This window comes from Sciurus vulgaris, assembly GCF_902686455.1.
Source record: "Sciurus vulgaris genome assembly, chromosome: 12".
In the NCBI taxonomy this organism is placed as follows: domain Eukaryota; kingdom Metazoa; phylum Chordata; class Mammalia; order Rodentia; family Sciuridae; genus Sciurus; species Sciurus vulgaris.
In genome coordinates this window covers 102,425,980-102,450,950 of record NC_136473.1, presented here as the reverse complement: position 1 = coordinate 102,450,950, position 24,971 = coordinate 102,425,980, and the positions used below count along the sequence as shown (strand labels likewise).

Here is a 24,971-nt window from a genome sequence, read left to right as displayed (position 1 = left end):
CTCTAACAAAGTGGTCATTTCTGGAGGGGCCCAGCCATCACTTCAGCACAGACCCGTTTGAAGATTCTGCTATTCCTGAAAGTGTTTTCCTGTGAGCTTTCAGCTTTCCTGAGAATATTTGATTAAAAATTAACTGCTGAGTTGGGGAGATAGCTCAGTTGGCAGAGTGCTTGCCTGTCAAGCACAAGGCCCTGGGTTAGATCCTCAGTACCGCAAAAAAAAAAAAAAAATGAAATGATAGCTGTGCACAGTGGCACGCCCATAGTCCCAGGCAGTAGGGCTGCTTGAGCCCGAGTTCAAGGCCAGTCTGGGCAACATAGCAAGACCATATCTCAAGAGAAAAAATTAAAGTATAATTATTACATAAAGCTTATAACCTTCCCAAGAACTGTGGTGAATTGAACGTTTAAAATGAAAGTCTGCCTGGCGAGGTGGTGCACACCTGTAATCCCAACTACTCCGGAGGCTGAGGCATGAGGATCACAAGTTCCAGGCCAGCCTGGAAAACTTAAAAGATGCTGTCTCATATTAATATAAAAAGGGCTGAGGATTTATATAGCTCACTGGGAGAGCGCCCTGGGCTCAATCCCCAGTACCACACACACACACACACACACACAAAAGATAAGGGTATAAAAAGCTGAAGGAAAATATTCAAAATTCCATATTCCTACACTGTATAGTAATAGCATTCTGTAATATAGCCTTAATTGGTGGTTACGCTCTGACAGTTGAGAAGTGAAATATCTAAAACATAGGAAACTTCATTAATACCGAACTTATTTAAAGCAAAGTGCAAATTCATACTTATTTCCACTGAGTGTCTGTATCACTGAACACTGTCTTGGTTTTTTGAAAAAAATCATTGCTAGCAGTATGTGCTAAGTTTTTCATTTTTCAAGGAAGAAGGTTAGAGGGTTTCCCTGAATTAAGGCTTACACAGGACAGACTGCAGGGTTTTTGCCAAAAAGAGAACCCACTTTATTGCCTGTTATATTTTTTGTCTCATACCCAGGAGGAAAAGGCTGTCTTAATACATCTTTAATGCCTGGCGATCCTTTTAGTTGACTACCTTCACAGGGAGTTGTTAAGAGGACCTCATGTAAGAGTCTCAGGTTACAGATACTGTATGAATGTTTAAGTGGACTGAAAAACAAGGAAAATCTAACACTTTGACCACTTTGGACTATGTGGGAGTTGGGTTTTATACACCTGTAACTTTTTCTCAAGGCTTATCTTAAGAGCTTTAAGACATGCAGAGTTGTCTGGCTTAAAACTAGTTTTTGAAACCGAAGACTACTGTGAAAGGCATTCGATTTCAGTTTTTTTTTTTTTTTGTGAAATCGAGTGAGTTCATGCTCCTCGTCTGTTTTGGTTACGTTGAATGTAGTAGAATTGAACTTTGTAGAGGAAAGAAACAGGTTAGTCATATTGGTGACATAGACTCCCAGTCCTCTGCTTCCCATCGTACTTTGAAGATACCTTATAGTTATAGTTTTATCTCCTTCTACAGATTTGGGAAGGGATTTGGTTCAGGGATGCAAGACTACCACTAAACCGTTAATGATAATAATTATTTATATATATATGTATATGTATATATATGTTTATATTCAGCCCCCCAGTTATGTAACTAAAAATACAAGATTATAGGATTTTGACTTCAGCAGGGTTATTTTCTTTGTCATTCTTTTTTTCTGTTAGGAGGTCATCTTTGTTTTGATAGGGTAACAATGACTAATAAGTGACTGGTTTGATTCTTTTAGGCACTAGTCTTAACATGGTATCCATGGTATTCTCATTCACTTTAACAACCCTGTACGTTAGGTAGTAGTGTTTTCGTTTCCCATTTTTCACCACATTAGGAGGTGAGCATGCAGTCAGGCCCGGGCATTCCTTTTTTTTAATGATACTGCCATTTTACCACTTTACCACTGAGCTATACTCCAACCTTTTTGTTAAATTTTGAGATAGGATCTGGCTAAGTTTGACTGGCCTTGAACTTGTGATTGTTCTGCTTAGCCTGCTGAATAGCTGAAATTACAGACATGCTGTACAGTGCTGGCCAGGCCCAGGTGTTCTGAATCCAGAGTATATGCTTTTTATCTCTCTGCTACATTCTTAGAATAAGAAGGTGAATTAAGAAGCTATTTCTTAAGTGGAGAATTGACAAAGAAAGGAAAAATACCTACAGACACTAATGATATTATTTTGTGTTAGTTTTGAATTTTAGTTGAAGACTCCAAGTTGAAGATGAAGAGGGAGAAGAATGTGCCGTTGTGGCAGGCAAGTAGGTGTCAGAACAGAAGTGGGCTCATTTTCTGGGGGTTCTTGGCATTTACTTAGATTTAAAAACTTGGTGTTTGGTATTGGAGATTTTGATTTCCTGGAAGGAAGGACACATTGCTAAGCACCAAGATTTCTAAATGCTCTTGATTTTACTTATAATCACTGCCACTAACCATCAGGAGAGACTACATAAGGAGCAAGGGACATAAATAAATTCATAACAGCTAATAATTAACACAGTTCTGTAATGTCACTACCAGTGAAAAAAACAAAAAAAGCTCAGCCCAGGGTGAAAGTGTGTGTGTATGTGTCTACTTTTTATACTAACAGATTGTTTTTTTGCTATTATTTGCATTGGCTAAAATATAAAGGATTACGCATTATAAACTGAGTATGTATACTTGTCTAAATGTGTAAGACGAGCCTTGATTGAGCTACATATGTCTGAGTAGAGCTCTAAAGTTTGTAAGTGGATTTTAGTAATCCTGTTGAGAATCCTTTCCTTCTTCTGTTACCTTTAAATGATTTTTCTGCAGTACTAGGGATTGGACTCAAGGCCTTGCACGTGGTAGACAAGTACTCTACCACTGAGCTACACCCCTAGCCCTTGTGTTACCTGTAAGAGACTTTCTTTTTCTTTCTTTCTTTCTTTTTTTTTTTTTTTTTTTAAGAGACTTTCTTAATTATATACCTTCCTAAACATCTCGGTGAGCACAGGAAAGAGAGAAGTGTTCTATAACTTTTTTATGAGTATATTGTTCCTCAGGAGACATTAATAAACTAGGTGTGGTGGTGCCTGTAGTCCCAGCTACCAGGGAGACTGATGCAGGAGAATTGAGAGTTTGAGGCCAGCCTGTTCTCAGCTGCTTAGTTTCTGCCCACATGGTATAAGGTGAGGTCATTTATGTGACTGTTCAGCTGGCAACTCAGTTGGGACTAGAATGCCCTTGATAACTTCATTTCACTCTCTGGCACTTTAGCTATGTTGACCAGAATAGCTAGGGGCCAGCCGGGCTTCTCTCTGAATAGGTCATTCATTTTGTTGTCTAGCTTAAGCTTCTTTATGTGGTGGCTGGATCCCAAGAGTAAAAGTGGAAGCTGCCAGGCCTCTTTAAGTCCCAGGTGCAGATATGGCGTGAAGTACTTCCACTGCATATTGTTGTCAAAGCAAGTTACATCAGTAGAAGGAAAGGAAAAAGGGGGGAGGAGTGGAAGGAAAGGGAAAGTACTAGGGATTGAACAAATTATGTCCCTTGCTTTTATAATTATGTCAGAATGAATCCTATTGTTATATATAACTAAATAGAATCAATTAAAAAGGGAAAAAAAGGAAATCACAAACCATTCCAAATGCAAGAGAAAAAAGTATCCCTTGATACGAGGAGTTGTTGGTGTCTCTCTTTGTAGACAGTCAACAGAAAGCTCCTAATAAATTCAGATCTTCTTATACTCACCAAACCTTCAGAATTTTGCTGAAACAGGCAATTATTCCTACTCAGGATGGAGGGGAGGGAGATAAATATGATTATGTAGTAGTTATTAAATAAATCTACTCCTCTGCCCCAGATCTCTGTTACTAATCCTCTGCATGAAATGTTTGTAACTGAACATTTATTTGCCTTGTGGCACTTAATCAAAAAGTGCATTATATACCACATATGTAGAAGGGCCTGTCTTGAACATTGAATTGGAAATGCAAAAAAATGCAGCTTTTATTTACTGAAAATTTCACTTTTAGTTGCTATGAAAAGAGATTGGGATTTCTTCTATGTAACTTCAGAAGTAGTAAGTGTGAAATTGTCAGCCTAAATCAGGGCAATTCAATGGGACTCTGCTACTAGCGAGGCTTAGAACCTCACTGGTGGCTCATAGGATGTCCAGTAAAGTAGTAATAGCATTGGGCCAGGTATCATGTTCTTTAGCAGCCATGTGTGTCGAATTTTATCACGATTTCCAGACCTCTGCAGTGACACATTTTTCTATATCTGTTCCTCTAACATCAGCCAGATACTTAAATTGAGGATTTTATAGTAAGATCTCACTTTTTTCCGTGAAATATATATCTCTCCTCCAGAAACAACTTTACAGTCATGCGTTTGTCCTTATAAAACATTTATCACCCATGTAGAATGGTGGTGTGTGTGTGAGAATGAAAGAGCCTGCAGGGGAGCCCTGTGTAACTGGTGAGCTGAGAGTGAAACCACGGTCCAATGGAAGCTTCCTCGTAAGGTCTCCTTTCTAGAACTCCAGCCTGGGAGTTGAAGCCAGCCTTTAGTGGGAAGGCTATTTACAAATGTACCATTTGCACTGCCTTTTTTATATTTAACATTTTTTAGTTGTGTTACTACCTTGAAACTGCTTGTCCTTTGAGGGAGGCTTTGTTTCATGTAACAGAAACATTAAATAAATGACCATAATATAACTGGACAGTGTGGTACAATGTGAGGCACTTACAGTAGGAGGTAAGGGCAGCATGAAATAAAGCAGGTACACTCCTCTGGGAATGCTAGGGAGGTATTTATGAATAGTTTGGAATATACCCAGTGATCTTGCTTTTATTTCCTTAGTATCTGAAGTGGGGAATCTTCCTACAATTGGTTTGCAGGGTATATAGTATGCTGCTTATCTCAAAAAAGAAAGGACAGTAATACAACTTGGATACCCTGTCTTGAGCATCCTCTCTCAAACAAAAAGGAGCAAAGGGGACCCTTTTAAGGATTCTGAGAGGGGTATTAAGAAGTGTGTATGAGAAGGTATTATACACAGCAGGAAGTAGCCAGTATACTGGCTGAAAGAAGGGAGAATTTATGTAGAATGAGAGGAAGGGTCCAGAAACAGCTTCAGAGATGGGTCTTGAAAGAGGAGATGGAAAGAAAAGGTCAGAGAAAGGGATTTTGAGGATTTTCAGGAGTGAGGAGTGGTAGGGGCAAAGGGGCACCTACCCATGACAGGAAGGTTGTGTTCAGGTGGTCCATTCGGTGGAAGCTGAGAAGAGGAACAATGAGAAGGATACCTGACTTGAAGCCTGAATATTTAGGGCAGGGCTTTAATGCCTTGCTAAGGAATACACACAGTCAAAGGTGGCTGAGTGATTATTGACATGATTTTGACCATAGTAGGGGGGCTGGATTGAGAGCCTGGAAGCCGGAAGTCTTCTGCTGTGGTCCAGTAGGAGGTGACGGCCACTGCAGCAAGTTGGTGTCTGTGGAAATGGAAGGCAGTGATGAAGAACGTTGTCAAATCAGTGTCTACTTGTTCTACCAGGATGTGGTGACTGATCAATCACAAACACGAATGCTTGCTCAGCCTCTTTTTTTTTTTAACCTGCCCTTAATATCAGCAAATAGTGATGTAATGTAACAGTCCCTTAATATTTCTATCCTAGCTGAGCGGATGAATTATTTGCAACCTTGACTTGATGAGAGTGTTCTTCTGAGGCCTAGTCACAAGGTAATAAGATTTCAAAACGTAAAAGCACACAAACTTGGATTTCAGAATCAGATCATTTGTCTTATCTGAATTTTAGAACTACTAGAACTTTTCATTGCTTTGATAATTTAAACAAAACAAAATCAGGCCTCCAGGTGTAGCTCAGTGATAGAACTGTGGTCTATCATGCATGAGGCCCTAGGCTCAATCCCCATCACCACAAAGAGAACAGAACAAAACAGCCCTAACCTGTATGCTGTGTTTACATGCTTTAAGAGTGGATTTTCTTTGTTTTGCATGAAATGCACAACACCATTAGACAATTGTGTGTTAATCAGACTAAGTCCTGAGGGATGTTTTGTAGAAAGGAAAAGCCTGCTTAGCTGACCCCTTCATGCCAGAACTATACTGAATACATATAGGTGTCTGCTTTGCTAGTGCAAGTAGACTTCCATGTTATCTCTTGTCACTGCTGCCTCAGATGTGTCCTGTTGAACAAGTAATTGAAAATGTGTGGTTAGGTTGGGTTAGAACTAGCAACAGTATTGAAATCTGCTGTCCCAACACTGTTATCAGTAGTCACAGGGAACTGCCTTGCTGAGTTCCATACCAAATTTGATATCATCACAGTTACAGTTTAGATGTGCTTGAATTGTCTTTGTTTCAGTTAATGTTATTTACTTCCTGGGAGTTGATGAAACAAAACAGGTGGCTGGAAATAATTAGAATTTGACTCTCAACTTAGGCTTTCTTCATAAAAATGGGCAAGAAAGTAGTGATTAATCACAGAGAATAAACTTCACATCAGCCTGCTTATAACAAGGTGTTGCCCTTGGAGCACATCTCTATGGTTTCAGCTGTTATTAGGGAAGCAGGGTATCAGTCTGGAGTTTAGACAGAGTATCTTTTTTTTTTTTTTTTTTTTTAGTTGTTGGTGAACCTTTATTTATTTACTTATATGTGGTGCTAAGAATCAAACCCAGTGCCTCACATGTACCAAGTAAGTGCTGTACCACTGAGCCACCCTAGATGAAGTATCTTAGTCCCAGTCCTTTGCTCTATTATTTGCTATGGTTTTATTTCTTCCATTAGTGGTTTGAGTTGTTAAATGAATCAGAGAGCAAACCAATACCCTGTTATCTTCTTGTCATCACTTTCTTACCCCAGTACTGCACTGTCTGCAGACATAGCCCAGCAAGCTTGTGCATGTTTTTAACTGGCCCTTCAGAGTGAAAAGCAACCTCTCAGTATGCAAATGAGACTGAACTGTGTTCTTGAACCCTTGCAAAAATCTTGTATTTGGAATCTTCTAGTTTGAGAATTTCCTCGAGTGCAGTCAACCCACAGCAGAAGTAATACTTCTTTAGGTGTACAACATTAATATCCTCTGTGCACCTGACCATTCTAGACTTAGTAGTGCCAGATTTCATTAGTTTTCTGTAATATTCTAATGGCCAGATGGTATAGGGAGATGTTTTTCCTTTCCTTAATTTATTCAGATTTGATTATCCATTTTTATAGGGCTTTTAATTTTGAAAAATAGTTAGTGAAAGACTGATTAGGTAAAGATACATGTCTGTGGGTTGTATTTAAATACATGAGCAGCAACATGTTCAGGATTGCTGGTGATGGAGATTTGGAGGAGTTATTATTCTCCTCTGCGCCCTCTTTGGCATTTTTTATGAGTTCCTTTCTTACAAAATGTCATATGATTTGTATTTGAAGAAGATAAGAACTGGGAAATTAACCAAATTACTAGCGGGTTTGGATATTCAGAACTCCTTTATGAATTTTAAAAAGAAAAAAAATGAAAGTTAAGGAACTATGCACATCTAAAAGTTTTGCTTTTGTTGTTTTTTTTTCTCATTGTTTTGTTAATTATTAGGCATATATACCCAGAAAGCTCCTATGTGGTTATGCCTTCCAATTAAAACAGCAATATTTGCTTAAAACTTCTCAGTGTATCCAGTTCTTACTTGTAAATAAGGTCCTTCCCGAGACTCATTTATTTTAAATTATTGGGTCTTCTTAAGTTTGGTCTTAGCAACGCTAGAAGGGCAAATAACATGTTAGAGTCTTCTAAAATGTTCAGGGGTAGGACAGAATTCCTTACTGAACTTTGCTTTTTACTTGACTTGCAGGGATTGTGGGGACACTCCAGTGAAGAAATGGACCAGTGTGTGTAATCATGGAATCTCCTTGCTGACCATCACCACCTGCTCTCCTTAATAAGTGAGAGAGTGGGTTAGGGGAGGAAGAAAAGAGGTCACCATGAAGCTTAAGCAGCGAGTCGTGCTGTTAGCAATACTCCTTGTCATCTTTATCTTCACCAAAGTTTTCCTGATTGACAACTTAGATACATCAGCTGCCAACCGGGAGGACCAGAGGGCTTTTCACCGAATGATGACTGGCTTGCGGGTGGAGTTGGCACCCAAGCTGGACCACACTTTGCAGTCTCCATGGGAGATTGCAGCCCAGTGGGTGGTACCCCGAGAAGTGTACCCTGAAGAGACACCAGAACTGGGGGCGATCATGCATGCCATGGCCACCAAGAAAATCATTAAAGCTGATGTGGGTTATAAAGGGACACAGCTGAAAGCCTTACTGATACTTGAAGGAGGACAAAAAGTTGTCTTCAAACCTAAGCGGTGAGTCTTCATCTCAGAAGCTATGCATGCTATTGATTGATTCAACCAGGGATATATAAGAGCGTTCATTTCCTCTTCTTGGTATTAGTAAAATGAAGGAAATAGACTGGAAGATCTTTGGAGTCTTGTCTAGTTCTGAAGATCCTGTTATTCTTTGAGTAGAGGCAGTATATAGGATCAGGTTTTGGTTTCTTTAAAAGACTGAAATTTTTAACAATTAGAAATATCCTTGATTTCTTTTTGTTTTGTTTTGTGTTTTGCAGTGCTGGGAATTGAACTCAGGGCCTTGTGCTTGCAAGGCAAGCACTCTACCAACTGAGCTATATCCCAGCCCTGTCCTTGATTTCTAATTATCAGATAACTACTGTGGGTCAGATATTAGAGGCACAAAATGAATTGGTCAGGAAATAAGCAACTTATCTCCCAAAAATGTGCAACTGAAGATTGTATAACAGTGTTAGGGATGCTATAGAGTAGGAGATACCCAGAGTTGTCATGGGTTTTAGGGGACTGACCAAAGCCCCTTTCAAAACTGAAGCATTGATTCTTTCAGTTTTGTTTTGGTTTTCAGCAGTTTTAGATTTATAGATTTTTGGATTCAGAAATGGAAGGGATCAGTGTTTGCCTGGAACCAGAAAGTATTGTATGAAAGAAGTAGAAATTAGGCAAGTTGAAAAATGCAGTAGACTTTTGGAAAACAGAAATGTCTGATTGGCTGGTAATGTGGGAAAAGTATGGTTACATGGATAGATCTGATTTCTTTTGAATGCACACCATTTGCCAGGCATTACACCAAGTACTCTTTGTATCTGTTAATGCTTTCAGTTGTTTTTTTTATTTTGTTTTGTTTTAAAAAAAAATATTTTTTAGTTGTTAATGGATCTTTTGTTTTATTTATTTCTATCCAGTGCTGAAGATTGAACCCATGGCCTCACACGTGCCAGGCGAATGCTCTACCACTGAGCCAACACCAGCCCTCAGTTGTTGTTTTAGTCAGTTTTTTCACCACTCTGACCATAAGGTCTGACGAACAATTAGAGGAGGAAAAATATATTTTGGGGTTCACTGTTTCAAAAGTCTTAGTCATAGACAGCCTACACCTTTCTTTGGGGCCCAAGGTGAGGCAGAACATCATGGCAGAAGAGTACGGTAGAGGAAAGCAGTTCAGGACTTGGCACCAGAAAGCAGAGAGAGAGCACCACTCAACAAGGATAAAATATGTACAAAGGCCTGCCGCCAGTGACCCACCTCGGCCAGTCATACCCTACCTTCCTACAGTTAGCAACCAATTAATCCCTGCCAGGGGATTAATTCACTGGTTGGGTTAAGATCCTCATAACCCAATCATTTCATCTCTAAACTTTCTTGAGTTTTGGGGGAATACCTCATATATAAATCATAATAGTTCTTCTTTCTAGAATAAGAAACAGTCTAGGGCTGGGGAGATAGCTCAGTCGGTAGAGTGCTTGCCTTGCAAGCACAAGGCCCTGGGTTTGATCCCCAGCACCACAAAAAAAAAAAAAAAGAGTCTTAGTGACTTGACAAGGTCACCTTGCAATAATCAGTGATGCTGGATTTGAACCCAGATTTGTCAGAATTGTAAGCAGCTTATATTCTGCTACACGTGTAATTCTCCAAGTTTCTTTCTTTGCTTTCCTGGAAGTGTAATGATGTGGCACACCCATCATCAAAAATTGCTAATCTAGTTCTGAAGTGTGGTCCTTGACCTCTCAGATTATAGCTTGAAAGATTAGCAGCATGAGCAAAGAAAGAAGGCAAACTACAAATAAAAATTAAATTTATCTTAAAAAAGTTATGAACATTTTGCATTTAAAGAAAAGGAGGTCCTCTCCACACCTACTGCTTGTACACTAGAGAATTAAGGGTGAATTGGAATGTGTTAGAAGATAATGTGCAGTGTGAACAGGGCTCATGTTCAGACAAGGTATAAATAGAGGGGAGAGAGACCAAACTGAATAATAGAGGAGGTGGCAACAGAAAAATGCATAAACCCTTGTCACTACTTGCTTCATCTCATGTCTTACAGTGCCTGCAACTTTCCCATTATCTTCTTTTTCCAGATCACCCTGAAAATCCTTCCCTAAAATACTTAACATTATCACTGTGCTTCTTAGCTTTAAAACATCCAGCGACTTCCCTTTATCCAGTGGATAAAGCCCAGCTTCCAGCCCTAGTGATCAAGAGCCCCACAGTCTTGTTCTCCTCTCTATGCTCAGCCTTATCTCCCTTTAGTTACTGTTCTTATCAAACTGGGCGCCTACTCCCCCCCTACCACCCACTGGGCAGCCCGAGCCTGCCCCCTTGCCCACACAGCTCATGCATGGCCCCTGGAAGAAGGTGTGAATTCAGTCACTGCACACACTGACCAGTGTTTCTTTATGCCAGGCACAATTGCAGGTTGGGGAAGGTGGGTGGTAGGGTTTCCATACTTGTAAAATTGACTCCGTCCCTAAACACCCAGCCAAATGTTGTTCTGACCCCCAGGGCCTCACAAGCTATTTAGTCCTGCTGTAAGTACAAATTGATGTCCTTGGTCAGACTCTGATGTCCTTCACTAGAAGGATAGGAGTGATTTATTGGCAGTTACTGTATGAATTTTGCTGTTCTGTCAATGAAATAAGATGGATCACTCTGCAGAGAGGAGGGTCTGAATCTGCCAAGTTGAGACAAACACCTTTCTTTAGAACCACTGTGGTTTTAGCATTTTTCAAGCCGGGTTGTCCATGTCTTACTCTCAGATATGTGTAGGTGGTTGACATACATAGGAATACAGTGACACTTCTGTACACATTTTCCCTTACACTACCAGAGTAATTTTTTTTTTTTTTCAAGGTAGCTGTATCCATTCTGGAAGTAAATTGATTTTACAGGTGAGAAAAATGAGATCCAGAGTTATTTCACACAGCCAAAACATGAGCCAAAGATTCAGATGCCTGACTCCAATGTAGTTCTTTCATTTTGATTCTTATTTCTTTCCCTTTCCTTCCCTCCCTACCTCTCCAGCCCTGGATTCCTCTAGGATTTTTACATTTCTCCCCAGCAACCTTTAGAGGTATTGGGAAGCTCTCTAATGCTTCACTGACTGGAATGTGGTGCACATCACTACATAGCTTCCTGGGACCCCACTGAAGCCCTGATAAATAAAGTATTCAAGGTCTGTCCCCCAGCTTTATGGATAGCTTACACCTGTAGTAGAGAGAAAAGTACTGTAGTGATATTTAAAAATGGACGGTTAATTTAGAGGCAGCCAGTATAAACCTAAGAAACCTAAATGATCATTTGTGGGGAGCGAAAACTACATGGCATGTGGAGGATGCTACATCATGTACAACCATAGAAATGATGTACCTTATTTGTGTTCAGTGACTCAAAATGCAGTCTGTAAAAAATCTAGAAGTGAATAGATAATTAAAAAAAAAAGAAAGAAGAAATGTGCCTGCACGCGGTGTTGCACGCCTGTAATCCCAGCAGCTCAGGAGGCTGAGGCAAGAGGATTGCCAATTCAAAGCCAACCTCAGCAAAAGCGAGGCACTAAGCAACTTAGTGAGACCCTTAAATAAAATACAGAGTAGGGCTGGGGATGTGGCTCAGTGGTCAAGTGCCCCTGAGTTCAATCCCGGATTACCCTCCCCCGCAACCCCCCCCCCCCCCCCCCCCCCCCCCCCGGCCCCAGAAAAAGGAAGGTGGAGGTGATGCTATTTTCTTACATGAATGCTTCATTACTTTGCTTTGAGGACAAGTTTTGAGATGCAATTTCACTTTGTATCCTAAGGTCATTTAAGTTGGAGGCCACTGCCTTTTATAGTACCATTTTCCACCTTCTGGTAGTGGTTTCAGCATTGGAAATCTGTCAGTAGTGGAACTGCTTTTCTCCACTTCAGTCTCTATTTCTATTTCACGGTTCCCTTGTAAAATCAAGTAGGTCCCCTTTTGATTCAGGAATTCAGGTGAGCAGTAGAGGTCATAGGGAAATTAAATATTTTTTTCTTCCCCAACAGTTTTAAATTCTTTCTGGCTGGGGTTGTGGCTCAGGTAGAGCACTTGCCTAGCATTTGAGAAGCACTGGGTTCTATCTTCAGCACCACATTAAAAAAAATAATAAAATAAAGGTATTGTGTCCCTGTATAACTAAATATTCATATTTAAATTCTGTCTTTTAAAATGATTAGTAGGAAGCAATATGCTGGTTTTCTTATCCTTTGTTTATGTCATGTAGATGATATAAAATCTTCAGAGTGTGGTTAGGATGAAAGAGACCTTTAAAATAACCTCCTGGGCTGGGGTTGTGGCTCAGTGGTAGAGAGCTTGTCTAGCACGTGAGGCAATGGTTTGATCCTCAGCACCATGTAAAAATAAATAAAATAAAGGCATTGTGTTCATCTACAACTAAATAAATGTATTATTAAAAAAAGAAAGAAATGACCTTCTGCTGTAGCCCTACTGTTGTAAATAAGGAATCTGAGACCCAGAACACAGAGGGTTGTGCTCCAGGTTACCCAGTCAAGTAACAAAGAGCCACTTCAGCCATCACTGCGTGGCCGGAATTCTTTCCACTCCATCATCACAAACTTAGAGAGCAAGAATGGTTATTCAAGCAGCTTTCTTCAGAATTACTTTTGTCTTCTCACTATCAAAAACTGAGGCATGTCAGTTAAATATTTCCCTCCAATATTTAAACTTCTTTTATAAGCCTTACCCCAGCTATTCTAGTAAGCCAGTTTTTCTTTATTTCTTCAGTTCACTATTTAGTAGACATTTATTAAGCACCAACTCTAGTTTTAACATTGTTCTGGCAATACAAAGATGGTTCTTCCCTTCCAGAAAAGTGCTACGTAGCTATACTTTAACTGCGTTTAAAGCTCATTAGAGGAGTAACAATAACCTCTTCCATGTTTCAACCATTGAATGGCTGCTGGGGCAGATAGGGAATTCTGGTTTCCTTCTTTACCTAATCTTTATGCCGTCTACTGGCAATTTGTGCTAACCCTGAATTGTTCTCGAGGTTGACAGAGGAGGTGTCAAAGGAGAGAATCAGGCTTGCTAGCAGGTATTCTATCCCTTGTGCTGTCTCCTCTGGTACTGGTATAATTTATGTCAGTGCTTGTGCTTCCCATTCCCTCTGCAGGTATAGCCGAGACTATGTGGTGGAAGGGGAGCCATATGCTGGTTATGACAGACACAATGCAGAGGTAGCGGCCTTTCATTTGGACAGGTATGTGTAAACCCAATAGGATGTGTTCACTTATTTCCTTTTCAAAATCTCTCTTAAAGAGAACTTGTGAACTTCTTCTAAAGTGTGACACTGTAATTACTTGGATTTGTTACCCATTTTAGATAACTGCTTGACTAATTCCAGTAGGTTTGTGTGAGTCCCTCATATGGGTGACACCAGGAACACCAGAGTGAATTTTAACTCCAGATTTTTACTTACTTTTACTTCATGTCATCCCTGGCAGTCCTTTTGTTGTTAACACAAGTAAAGATCTTGATAAATAAAATGGCAGGATGAAAACCAAAGTTTTGAATTCAGATCTCTGAATTATATCGATCATTAATTGGACCTTACCAGGTCCCTGTATTTTGTTTTGTTTGACTCATCCCTACATACTGGCAACATATAGCCTGAAATATAAACGTGAATTCTATAATCAGGAAAATTAATAGATTTTTCTCACTAGGTTGCTAGTCAGGAACCTGTTAGCTGAGGTGTCTAGTATCCTAGTTAACTCTTCTCACCAGTTCTTTCAGTAGGGCATATTGTCTGACTTTAAATGAAGTCATTCATAATGTTTGTTTTAAAAATGAATCTATAAAAAACACATAAAGAAATAAGGGTGATTTTTTTTTTTCCTGGATTAGGAAGGATTTTTTTTATATGTTTATGCAGATCTATGTATACCCTAAAACTATATTAGAAAATGTGTCAAGAACACAAGAAGTTAACTGAATAGGAATCATCAACTGCTAATAATATGAGAGTTCTTCTGTACTAGAAATCTTTTAAAAACTAGTTGAAGCCATGAGTTACTATGTTTACCTGATGAAAATGGCAAAGATTTTTTAAAAAGGAAAATACTTTATTGGAAGGAATACATATGCCCCTTATAGAATTCTTAATTTCAATCTTTCTATTAAGAACTCTGGCATTTTGTATCAAAATCTTAAATATTCTTACCCTTTGAACAAATAACTACCTTCTTATGCATATATCTCTAAGACATTTCTAGGAAAGTACCCTAGAGAAATAATAAAAAATTTAAAGATATGTGTACAGTTATTTTAGCTATAGTATTTTGTAGTAGTGAAAAACTGGTAACAACCTACATACCTACTGATATGGAAAAACTCAAATAAATGTTTATAATACTATGAATTTTGGCTACATTTTTTAAGACCTAGTGGCAGAGAGTTGGATAAATCTTATTCCTCACTTTATGGCACACTAGAATCAAGCTGTCCAAGACTTTTTTTATTTGCCTATTTTCTTCATTCCCACCTCTTTTCTTGTTTCCCATTTGTTGGACACCAGCAGGTCATGAAGAACATCATTTCCCTGTTTTCAGAACGATATTTGTATTACCCAGTATAGAAATTTTTGTTAATTTAATATAATAAAGAGGTATCTCATTATTCTTCTATTTTTTATTTTGCCAGCTTCTGGCAAGGTTTATTTTTTCACAGAGCGAAAGTAGAGTGAGATACACTTTGTACAGAAATAATTACTTTTGATAATAATTGAACATAATATTACAATTTATGACTTGTGCTTTAAGTTCTTTGTGGAACTTCACTTCCACAAAGCCAGATGTTCTCTGGACAACCTCCCCTGCCCCATCTCCTTTGTTAACTGCTACCTAACCAGCCCCAAGTACTGCTGTGATATTGCCCTTCAGCACTAAACTGCCTGCTCTCCTCGGCCAGCAGTGGTCAGTGGAGAGAAAGAATGTTTCCCACCCTTTTTTTTCTGTTCAGGCTCCTGACACTTCTCTTTTGGGTTTGCTATTTCTCTGTTAAACTCAGATTTAGATAACCTTCTTGTGCCTTAGGGGTTTTTGTGTTACTTTGCAGATCTGTTGGTCTCTTTGCTTTTGTGGCTTTTCTAAGATTAGGCTTATGGCAGAATCAGCAGCCTAAAGAGTAGATTATTTATTACATAACCACTGTTAAAGTCTTTCTAAAGATATGGGGAAGGTTCATGATGCCAGTTTGAGTAAAAAAGTGGGATACAAAGCTATACACAGTATAAGCTCAGTGATGTGCACATATACATAAGTAGCTGTTTATACATACATGTAAAATTGCAGTGTGAGCTCCATGGTATGTGCATATGTAAGTCAATATATTTCACATGCATGTAAAACAGTACACAGTATGAGCTCAGTGGTGTGTGCATATGTGTGAGTATGTGTTTATACATGCATGGAAAGGAAAAATGCTTACGTGACAAAATGTCAATAGTTATTTGTGGGTTGTACAATTATGGATGATCTTTATTTTCTTCATTATCAATTTTCTGGGTGTTCCAAATTCTGTCCAGCTTTTCTTCAGGGAGTGTGTGTTTTTTAGCCAGGAAGTTTAATTTATTTGAAAAAATAATAATGACTGGTTGTTTTCAGTCATAAAGTAGTGCTTTTAGACCATTGATGACAGAGACCTTCAGATGTTCTGCATTCGAGTTGTCTCATGTTTGTCCTTTTAGATCAGTTGCATAGTTTTATTAGTGTGCTTTTTTACCCAACATTTTGAACCCACAAATAAGTCTAGGTCTAGTTTTTTTTAATACTTTGTTAAAATTTATTTTAAATTTTTATTATGAAAGATTTCTAAAGTAGAGAGAATAGCATAATGAACTGATATACCCATTCCTTAGATTTAACAACTGTTCACATTTTGGCCAGCTAGCCTAATCATTTTTACTGAATTGGAAAATAAATTACATAGATCTTAAAATTAAATTCCTAAATACATGTGCCTCTAAAAAACAAGATTTACCTGCCTACCTGATTTCCTTTATACATCTAACATGAGTAACCATAGTTTTGAGACATTTACTTAAATACATCCTTAAAGATTTTTCTCTTCTCTTCTTCAACCTTCCAAATCAGGATTCTGGGTTTCCGCCGAGCCCCCTTGGTGGTTGGCAGATTTGTTAATCTGCGGACAGAGATCAAGCCTGTTGCTACGGAACAGCTGTTGAGCACCTTCTTAGCTGTAGGTAAGAAGATTATAGAGGACATTTAGATAGGGCAACAGTTAATAAGTTAAATGGGGCATCATCAAACAAGCAGGTTCATGTTTCTTAGGACTTGAAGAACTCAAGGAAACGCAAAAACAAATAAGCAGAGCCAGGCGCTGTGGCACATACCTATAATCCCAGCAACACAGGAGATTGAGGCAAGGGGACCACAAGTTCAGGGCCAGCCTCAGCTATTTAGCAAGACCCTCAGCGACCTAGTGAAACCCTCTCTCAAAATAAAAAGGGCTGCGAATATGGCTCAATGGTAAAATGCCCCTGGGTTAAATCCCCAGTACCAAACAAACAGACAAACCAAATAAGCAGCCTGGTCTTGGGTTGGTGGGGGAAACAGATTTAAAGGTAGATGGAAATTAAATTTTGCCCAGTGCACACCTTCTTGTCTCTGAAGTAAGAAGTAAGGTCATTTACTGATAGTGAAAGTAGTGATAGCTTTATTTATTGTGCTTGGTTTTACAGCTAAGTCTCAAATTCAAAATTTTGCCGAAATTAGTTACTATTTACATATCATTGGCTCACTTATTTTTTCATGTACAAGTGTTTTCTTGGGAACTGTTGAAGAAACTTCAAGGCCACTCTGAAAGAGGTTCAAAAATTCCCTTGTAGGGTTGTGTGAACTTCAAGGCCACTCTAAAAGAGGATCAAAAATTCCCTTGTAGGGTTGTTTTGGGCCTGGAACATCACCACCACCTCTTCCTACTCTGCAAGGGTCAGCTTAACTCATTGTGCATGGAGCTAGCTGTGCTTCTGGTTTCCATTATCTCACTCTGAAATGAGGAATCTGAGCTAAAATTCTCACTTCCAGTCCCTTTGTGGGCATGATGAGAATGGGAAAAATTCAGAGGTGCTATGGTTTCTTGTTCAGCCTCTTCATAGTGACTCTTCTTCAGCGATACAGTTTTCTGCTTTAATGCCATGAAGGTTGAGACAGACATTGCAAAATGAACTTCCCCTTGCTTTTTGCTAGAATGAATGGATTTACATATAAAATGAGGTAAAACTGAATATTTAAAGAACTTGTGACAGTCAAAATCCAGAATTTAAATTTATAAGACTTGGGCTGGGGAGATAGCTCAGTCGGTAGAATGCTTGCCCTGCAAGCACAAGACCCTGGGTTCAATCCCCAGCACCACACACACATACACACAAAAAAAGAATTTATAAGACTCAGGCTACGCATTTCTACAGACAGCCAAAAGCGTACAGTATCACTGACTTGTTTCAGGTATTTTCTAATTACCTTTGGTGGTTCAATTTTATGCTAGACAAACATGAATTCCTGGTGGGTGCTAGGATAGAGGGGACAAGGAAAAACCAAGGTGCCACTCTTCAGAGACTCATAGAAGATCAATTCTATATTGTATGAAATATGGGGAGGTGAGATGCCGGAAAAAAACTTGTAGAGAAAGTTATTAACACTTGATCCAAGTGTTGAAGAATCAGTATGCGTTCCCCAAGCAGCAGTGAAGAGAGGGCATTGGGCAAAGTGATGGATTGGAATAATGAAAACAAGGCCACACATACATGATGCTAATGCAGGATCGATGGGTGCATTTGGGGAGTGATGAGCTTCTGGACACCCTCCAGTGTGGGCAGGTAGAGGGACTAGACTGGGGTATAGTTTCTAACAATTGGCTCACTCTAGCATAATCTTCTTGTCCTGTTTTTCAAGACTTTATTTTTTTTTTTAGAACAGTCTTAGATTCACAGTGAAATTGGGAGGAAGATACAGAGGTTTCTTAAATATCCCCTGTCGCCCGCATCAGAGGTTCCCCCATCATCAACATCCCACATCAAAGTGGTATAATTTTTAAAGTTGATTGGCATATGTTCATCACCCAGAGTTCATATTTTGTATTAGGGTTCAGTCTTAGTGTTGTACATTTTCATTTTTTACAAATATATAATTGCATGTGTCTAACATTTAGTATTATGCACTATTTTTACTGCTCTAAAAATCCTTATACTCCCCCTCCACTCATTCCTTGGTAACCACTGTCTTTTTATCATCATAATTTTGCCTTTTCCCAAATGTTTTCCGGTCCTGTCCATGCTGCCACAAATGACAGAATTCCATTCTTTTTTATGACTAAATGGTAGTCCATTGTTACATGTACCACATTTTTCTTTATCTGTTCATCCATCTCTAGGCACTGGGTTGATTGTTGGATGGAAGTGCAGAATGCACTTGGGGCTGTTGGGGTAAATTCATATGCAGTAAGAGACAGGGATAGGATAGAAGGATTTGACATAAGAAGTGGAATGGAAAGAATTTGGTGAACAGTGTGGCCAGGAATGGCAGTTAAGCAAGAAGACAAAATTAAGAATGACTGCTAGGTTTTTGGACTGGATGACTTAGTGAATAATGAAGCTGTTAATTATCTGATCAATATACTGAAAGGAGACAAAACAGAAGGAAAGTGCATTTAATTTTGAATTTATTTCATTTTTAAACATTTATTTTTAGCTGTCAATGGACCTTTATTTTTCTTATTTATATGTGGTACTGAGAATCAAACCCAGTGTGTGGCACATGCTAAGGCAAGCGCTCTACCACTGAGCCAATTTTGGATATTCTGTGTCCTTAACAGGAACATCCAGGAGTACATGTTGACTGTTCATTCAGGAGAAAGTCTGGGCTGAGGTTAGTTTCCATTATCAAAGTTGGTAGTTCACCCAAAGAAAGCATGGAAATTGAGGTGATCAGAAAACTAGTTTCAAAAGTTTAGCATGTTCAGGATGTAGTTTAAAGGCTTGGAGCCTCAGGCTCATGAAGTCAGGAAAGGTAGGTGGAGCCACATTCCTACCATCAATAAATAATAAATAGCTGGCATTGATTGGTCTCTGACAGTGTCAGGCCCATGCTGTGCTCTGCAGTCTGACAGTGGGGGAACTGCTGTCTCCATTTTACAAAGGATGTTCAGAGAATTGAAATTATATACCCAGAGTTTTGCACTCTCCTGACTGAACTAGTTTTTATTTTATGGACTGGGGATGTTGCTCAGTGGTAGAGCACTTGCCTAGCATGAGAGCCTGGATTGATCCCAGCACCCAAAAAAATAAGGTTGTTGTTATTGATATTTTTAACTCCAGAAACCTAACCCAGACCCTGAACTCTTAAACCAGTATGCCACACTCCCAGCTAGGTTTCTTACTTGCCAAATTCAAGGGTTTGGACTTTATCCCATAGGCAACAAGTCTCCACATCTAGCAGTATGTTTTTATTTTTTGAGACAGGGTCTCACTGTGTTGCCCAGGCTGGCCTTTAATTCCTGGGCCCACGTGATCCTCCTGCCTCAGCCTCCTGAGTAGCTAGGGTGATAGGTATGCACCATTGAGCCAGGCTTCTAAGCAGTATTTTTTTTTTTTTTAATTTTTTGAATAAGCAATGCATTCAAACAATTTGAATATTTTTCAAGTATTAAAAGGACTGCAGTTCAGGTTTTCCTTATATTCATCCAGTTTTTTCTTCCTCCCAATGGTAACCTCTATTAGTCATTTCTGTATTTTTTTGTATAAAATATGGATGTTTATTTATGATTAACTGTCATTTTATACTACATGGCACACATACTTTTTCATCTTAGTCTTTTTACTTAATATATTGTAAAAATCTTTTCATATTATGTGCAAAAAGCTTCTTAATTCTTCTGTTGGTTCACCACCTGCAAAGTGTTCCATTTTATAGATCTATCACAATGTATTTAACTAGTCTTTTAATGGGCTTACATGTTATTCCAGTCTTTTCTATTATTTTAAGAGCTTCCTAGCAGTTATTTTTCCTATGGCATTTAGAATTATCATGTCTGGTTACACTCTGAAAGATTTACTGGTATTTCTGATCCAATTAAATTTATAAATTTATGTTATTTTTTAAATTATAAGTATTCTAAATGTGATACCTTTCAAGCAAATCAAATCTTTATCTGAAAAGGTTTTTAAGGTAAAGGAAAGTGATATAATCAGCTTTGCATATGGACATGTAGTTGATTCATTTCTGTTTACTATGTACTCTGCTGGAAGTTAGAAATACAAATAACTGTGAATGTTGTTTGTCTCTTAAAGGATACACAAACCATTATTGAAAGAATAGGTGTGATTTTTAAGGCATGGGAGATTGGTATATTTGATGGCTGTTTTTCATGGAGGTTGAGGGTAGGCAGAGGAAATGTTAACTTTAAACTTTCTATTTTGAAACAATTTTAGGTTTACATAAAAGTTTTAGAAATAGTTTAGAGTCATCCAGATCCCTCCCTTATCATTTCTGAACTATTTAAGAATAGGTTGCAGACATGAATGCCCATTACTCCATTGAATGCTTCCCTGAAACTTAATTCCATACCACCAAGACACGCTCCAGCATAACCACACTCAGCCATCAAAGCCAAGAGATAACACTAACACAGTATCACCATGCAATCCATGAACTCTATTCAGATTTTACCAGTTGTCTCTGGAATGTCCTGTATAAATCCAGAATTCATTTTGGGATCACGTTATATTCAGTTACTTCTTTTTAGCAACTCCATTAGTCTAAACAATTCCTAACTCCTCAGTTTTCATGAACTTGACAAAGTGTCTCTTGGTTTGGGTTTCTCTAATATTTACTCATGATTTTAAAATTTTGGCAGGAATACCAGAGAGATGTTATGTGTACTGTGGTACATGATGTAGATTTCTTGATAAGTTCCATTTCTGGTGATGTTAATTTTTCATCGTTTGTTCAATACAATGAGTTTTGAGATGCACTGTTTCTCTAGTATAAAGCTAATAAGTATTTTATATTTACTAGTGAGTACTTAGAACTGTGTAAATATCCCTTTCCTTATCAAATGTTCACCCGCCAGTTTTAGCATTTATTGATAATTTTTGTCTGAATCAGTTATTATGGTAGTTGCCAAATGGTGATTTTCTAATTCTTGTCTTGCTTCTCAACTTATTTGTTGTCATACCGTTGTAGGGTAGACCTTTGCAAACCACCCATCCCCAATTTATTTAGTCATGTTGCTATGAATTTACAGATTTGATTTACTCAGCTATGATTTATTACTATTTTTATTTTGATGTTCATACTGTCTAGGTTTGTCCAGAGAGAGTCCCTACAAACTAGCGCCTGTGTGCTTTTGGAAAAATTTAATCATTCGCTGAGCACTTCCTTACAACTGGCATGTTGTTGTGGCCCAGGCTCATCTTGTACTTTCCTTGCTCCAGCTTTGGAGTCAGCTGTTTCTTCAAGGAGCCCTTCTAATGTAGAATGGTCTTCAGAAACTAATATGTGGTTGTGCTTATTACTGCCTGGGTATCATTGTTTTTTGGTTCTCTTGAACTACAGACATAGAAATGTATGTATGCATGTACACACACAGATACATGTATATATGCACACACATACACAACTCTGTCTTTCTATGTTTCTGTGTGTGTACTAAAACCATCAATTGAAACCAGCAGCTCCAATTCTAATTCATGATGGGGTTTATTCTAGCCATCTCCCTTTCTATGTATTTAACTTCCTTCTCCATCTGTGAGAAATCTGGTTCCCATTGTCCTTGGTCTGTTATTTCCTCAACTCCATACCCTTAACCCATGTTACCAAACAGCACATGCCCCTCTCTCCCTTCCCTGGGCACACTGGCCAAAACTTCAGCCCTACTATGGAGGAAAACATTTTCTCTAATCAAAATTCATATATAAAATTAACACCCATAAATCGTGTTCCTAAATATCAGTGATGAATCAACTGAAAGAGAAATTAGGAAAACTATCCCATTCGTACTAGCCTGAAAGAAAGTTAAATATTTGGGAAACAATCAGGATCTCCTGTGTTCTTGGATAGACAGAATTAATACTGTCAAAATGGCCATACTACCAAAGTGCTATGCAGATTCAATACAATTCCTATTAAGGTTCCAATAACATTCTTCATAGAAATTGAAAAGACAGTCATGAAATTCATTTGGAAAAATAAGCCCAGAATAGACAAAACAATCCTCAGCAAGAAAAGGTAAGCAGGTGGTACAGAATAGAAGACACAGAAACAAACCCATGTAAATACAGTTATCTCATACTAAACAAAGGCACCGTAAATGTGCACTGGAGAAGAGGTAGCCTCTTCAACAAATGGTGCTGGGAAAACTGGAAATCCGTATGTAATAAATGAAATTAGTCCCCTATCTCTCACCATGCACAAAAATCAAAATGGATCAAGGACTTAGGCATTAGATCAGAGACACTATGTCTACTAGAAGAAAAAGTGGGCCCAAATCTCCATTATGTCAACTTAGGAACCAAGTTTCCTCAACAAGACTCCTAAAGCACAAGAAGTAAAATCAAGAATCAATAAATGAGATTTTATCAGACTAAAAATTTAGTTTCTTCACAGCAAAGTAAACAATCAAGAATATAAAGAGAGAGCCTACAGAATGGAAGAAAAATCTTTGCCACCCACACCTCAGATAGAACATTAATCTCCAGGATATACCAAGGACTGAAAAAAACTTAACACCAAAGAAACAAATAACCCAGTCAATAAGTGGGCAAAGAAATTGAACAGATACTTCACAGAGAAAGGAATATGAATGGTCAACAAATATATGACAAAATATTCAACATTACTAGCAGTTATAGAAAAGGAAATTAAAACTACACTGAGATTTCATCTCTAGTCAGAATGGCAGTTATCAAGAATACAAGCAACAATAAATATTGGCGAGGATGTAGGGAAAAGATACAGTCTGGTGGGACTGCAAATTGGTGCAATCACTATGGAAAGCAGTATGGAGATTCCTTAGAAAACTTGGAATGGAACCACCATTTAATCCAGTTACCCCACTCCTTGGCATATACCCAAAGGATTTAAAATCAGCATACTGTCATGATGTGGCAGTATCAATGTTCATAGCAGCTCAGTTCATAGCAGCTCAATTCACAATAACTAAGGTATGGAACCAACCTAGGTGCCCTTCAACAGATGAATGGATAAAGAAAATGTGGTACACATACACGATGGAATGTTACTCAGCCATAAAGAAGAATGAACTTACAGAATTTGCTGGTAAATGGAAGGAATTGGAGACTATCATGCCAAGTTAAATAAGCCAATCCAAAAAGGGAAGAATAGAAGTTCATTGGATTAGACAAAGGGCAATGAAAGGAAGGGAGGGGGGATGGGAATGGGAAAGACACATAACTTTCCTATGTTCATGTATGAGTACATGACCAGTATAACTCCACATCATGTACAGCCACAAGAATGGGAAGTTGTATTCCATTTATGTATGATATATCAAACTACCTCCTACTGTTATGTATAACTAAAAAACAAATTTTAAAAGAATTTTTTTTAATTAGTTCAGGAAGATAATATGATGGTAGTTGACTCCTAGGATTGAGACTAGGTAGAAGGGACAGGAGCAGGGATAAGGGGGAAGCTTGTTTTTTTGTTTGTTTTTTAGGGGCTTTTTGATCCTAGAGATTGAACCCAGCAATGCTTTATCACTGAGCTATATTCCCAGTCCTTTCCCAGTCCTACTTGTAATTTTACTTGAAGACAGGGTGTCACTAAGTATCTGAGGCTGGCCTCAAACTTGTGATCCTCTAATCTCAGTCTCAGGTTGCTAGATTACAGGTGTGCACTGCTGCAGTAGGTGGCAGTTCACTTTTTTTTAGTATATACCCTTCTGTACCTTGTAAATTTTTATACCATATGCTTTTATTATCTATTCAAAAAAATGTGTGAAATACAGTAAGTTCAGGGTCTTTGTTCTCTCAGTGTCTGTTCACTTAGCTAATCTTTTTTCCATTGTTGGGGGAGAATTTAGAATCTTGTTTTTTCCTTAAGCGCACATGATTCCTTTTTGTCCTTTAGGAAACAATACTTGTTTCTATGGGAAGTGCTATTACTGCCGAGAAACAGAGCCAGCTTGTGCCGATGGAGACACAATGGAGGGATCTGTCACACTTTGGCTTCCAGATGTGTGGCCTCTACAGAAACACCGACACCCCTGGGGCAGGACTTACCGAGAAGGCAAATTGGCCAGGTAAATCCTCCTCTGAGCCACAACTTAATTCTCCCCTATGCCTGGCCAGGTGCCAATCCTGAATAGGAGCCAGTCATTCTGTCCAAGAGTTTTAAAAAAAAAAAACCCCGGTCAAGGGCAGATAGGGATTCTCTTTAATTTTGGCAATGCCAGTGTTTTAGAGACAAGTTTATGTCACTGTGACAAAACCTGAGATAAATCAACATAAAAAGAGGAAAGATTTATCTTGGTCCTTATTTTAAAGTTTTTAGGTCATGGTTAGTTGGCCACGTTGCTTTGGTCCTATGGTGT

The 24,971-nt window shown here is 38.5% G+C and overlaps 1 protein-coding gene across 18 annotated transcripts in view; it reads left to right on the top strand.

Moving 5' to 3' along the window:
- The window catches only part of FAM20B (FAM20B glycosaminoglycan xylosylkinase), a 42,171-nt gene that overhangs the window by 4,882 nt on the left and 12,318 nt on the right, over nucleotides 1-24,971 (top strand). For 7 of the 18 annotated variants that reach the window (XM_079108061.1, XM_079108057.1, XM_079108066.1 and 4 more), the window contains exons 2-7: nucleotides 2,221-2,290; nucleotides 5,675-5,739; nucleotides 7,860-8,366; nucleotides 13,513-13,599; nucleotides 16,493-16,602; nucleotides 24,482-24,680. In XM_079108061.1, coding sequence (XP_078964187.1) covers nucleotides 7,990-8,366; nucleotides 13,513-13,599; nucleotides 16,493-16,602; nucleotides 24,482-24,680 — 773 coding nt within the window. In that variant the 5' untranslated portion in view covers nucleotides 2,221-2,290; nucleotides 5,675-5,739; nucleotides 7,860-7,989. The remainder of the gene's footprint in view (nucleotides 1-2,220; nucleotides 2,291-5,674; nucleotides 5,740-7,859; nucleotides 8,367-13,512; nucleotides 13,600-16,492; nucleotides 16,603-24,481; nucleotides 24,681-24,971) is intronic. The other 11 variants (XM_079108074.1, XM_079108059.1, XM_079108058.1 and 8 more) reach the window with 6 other exon arrangements.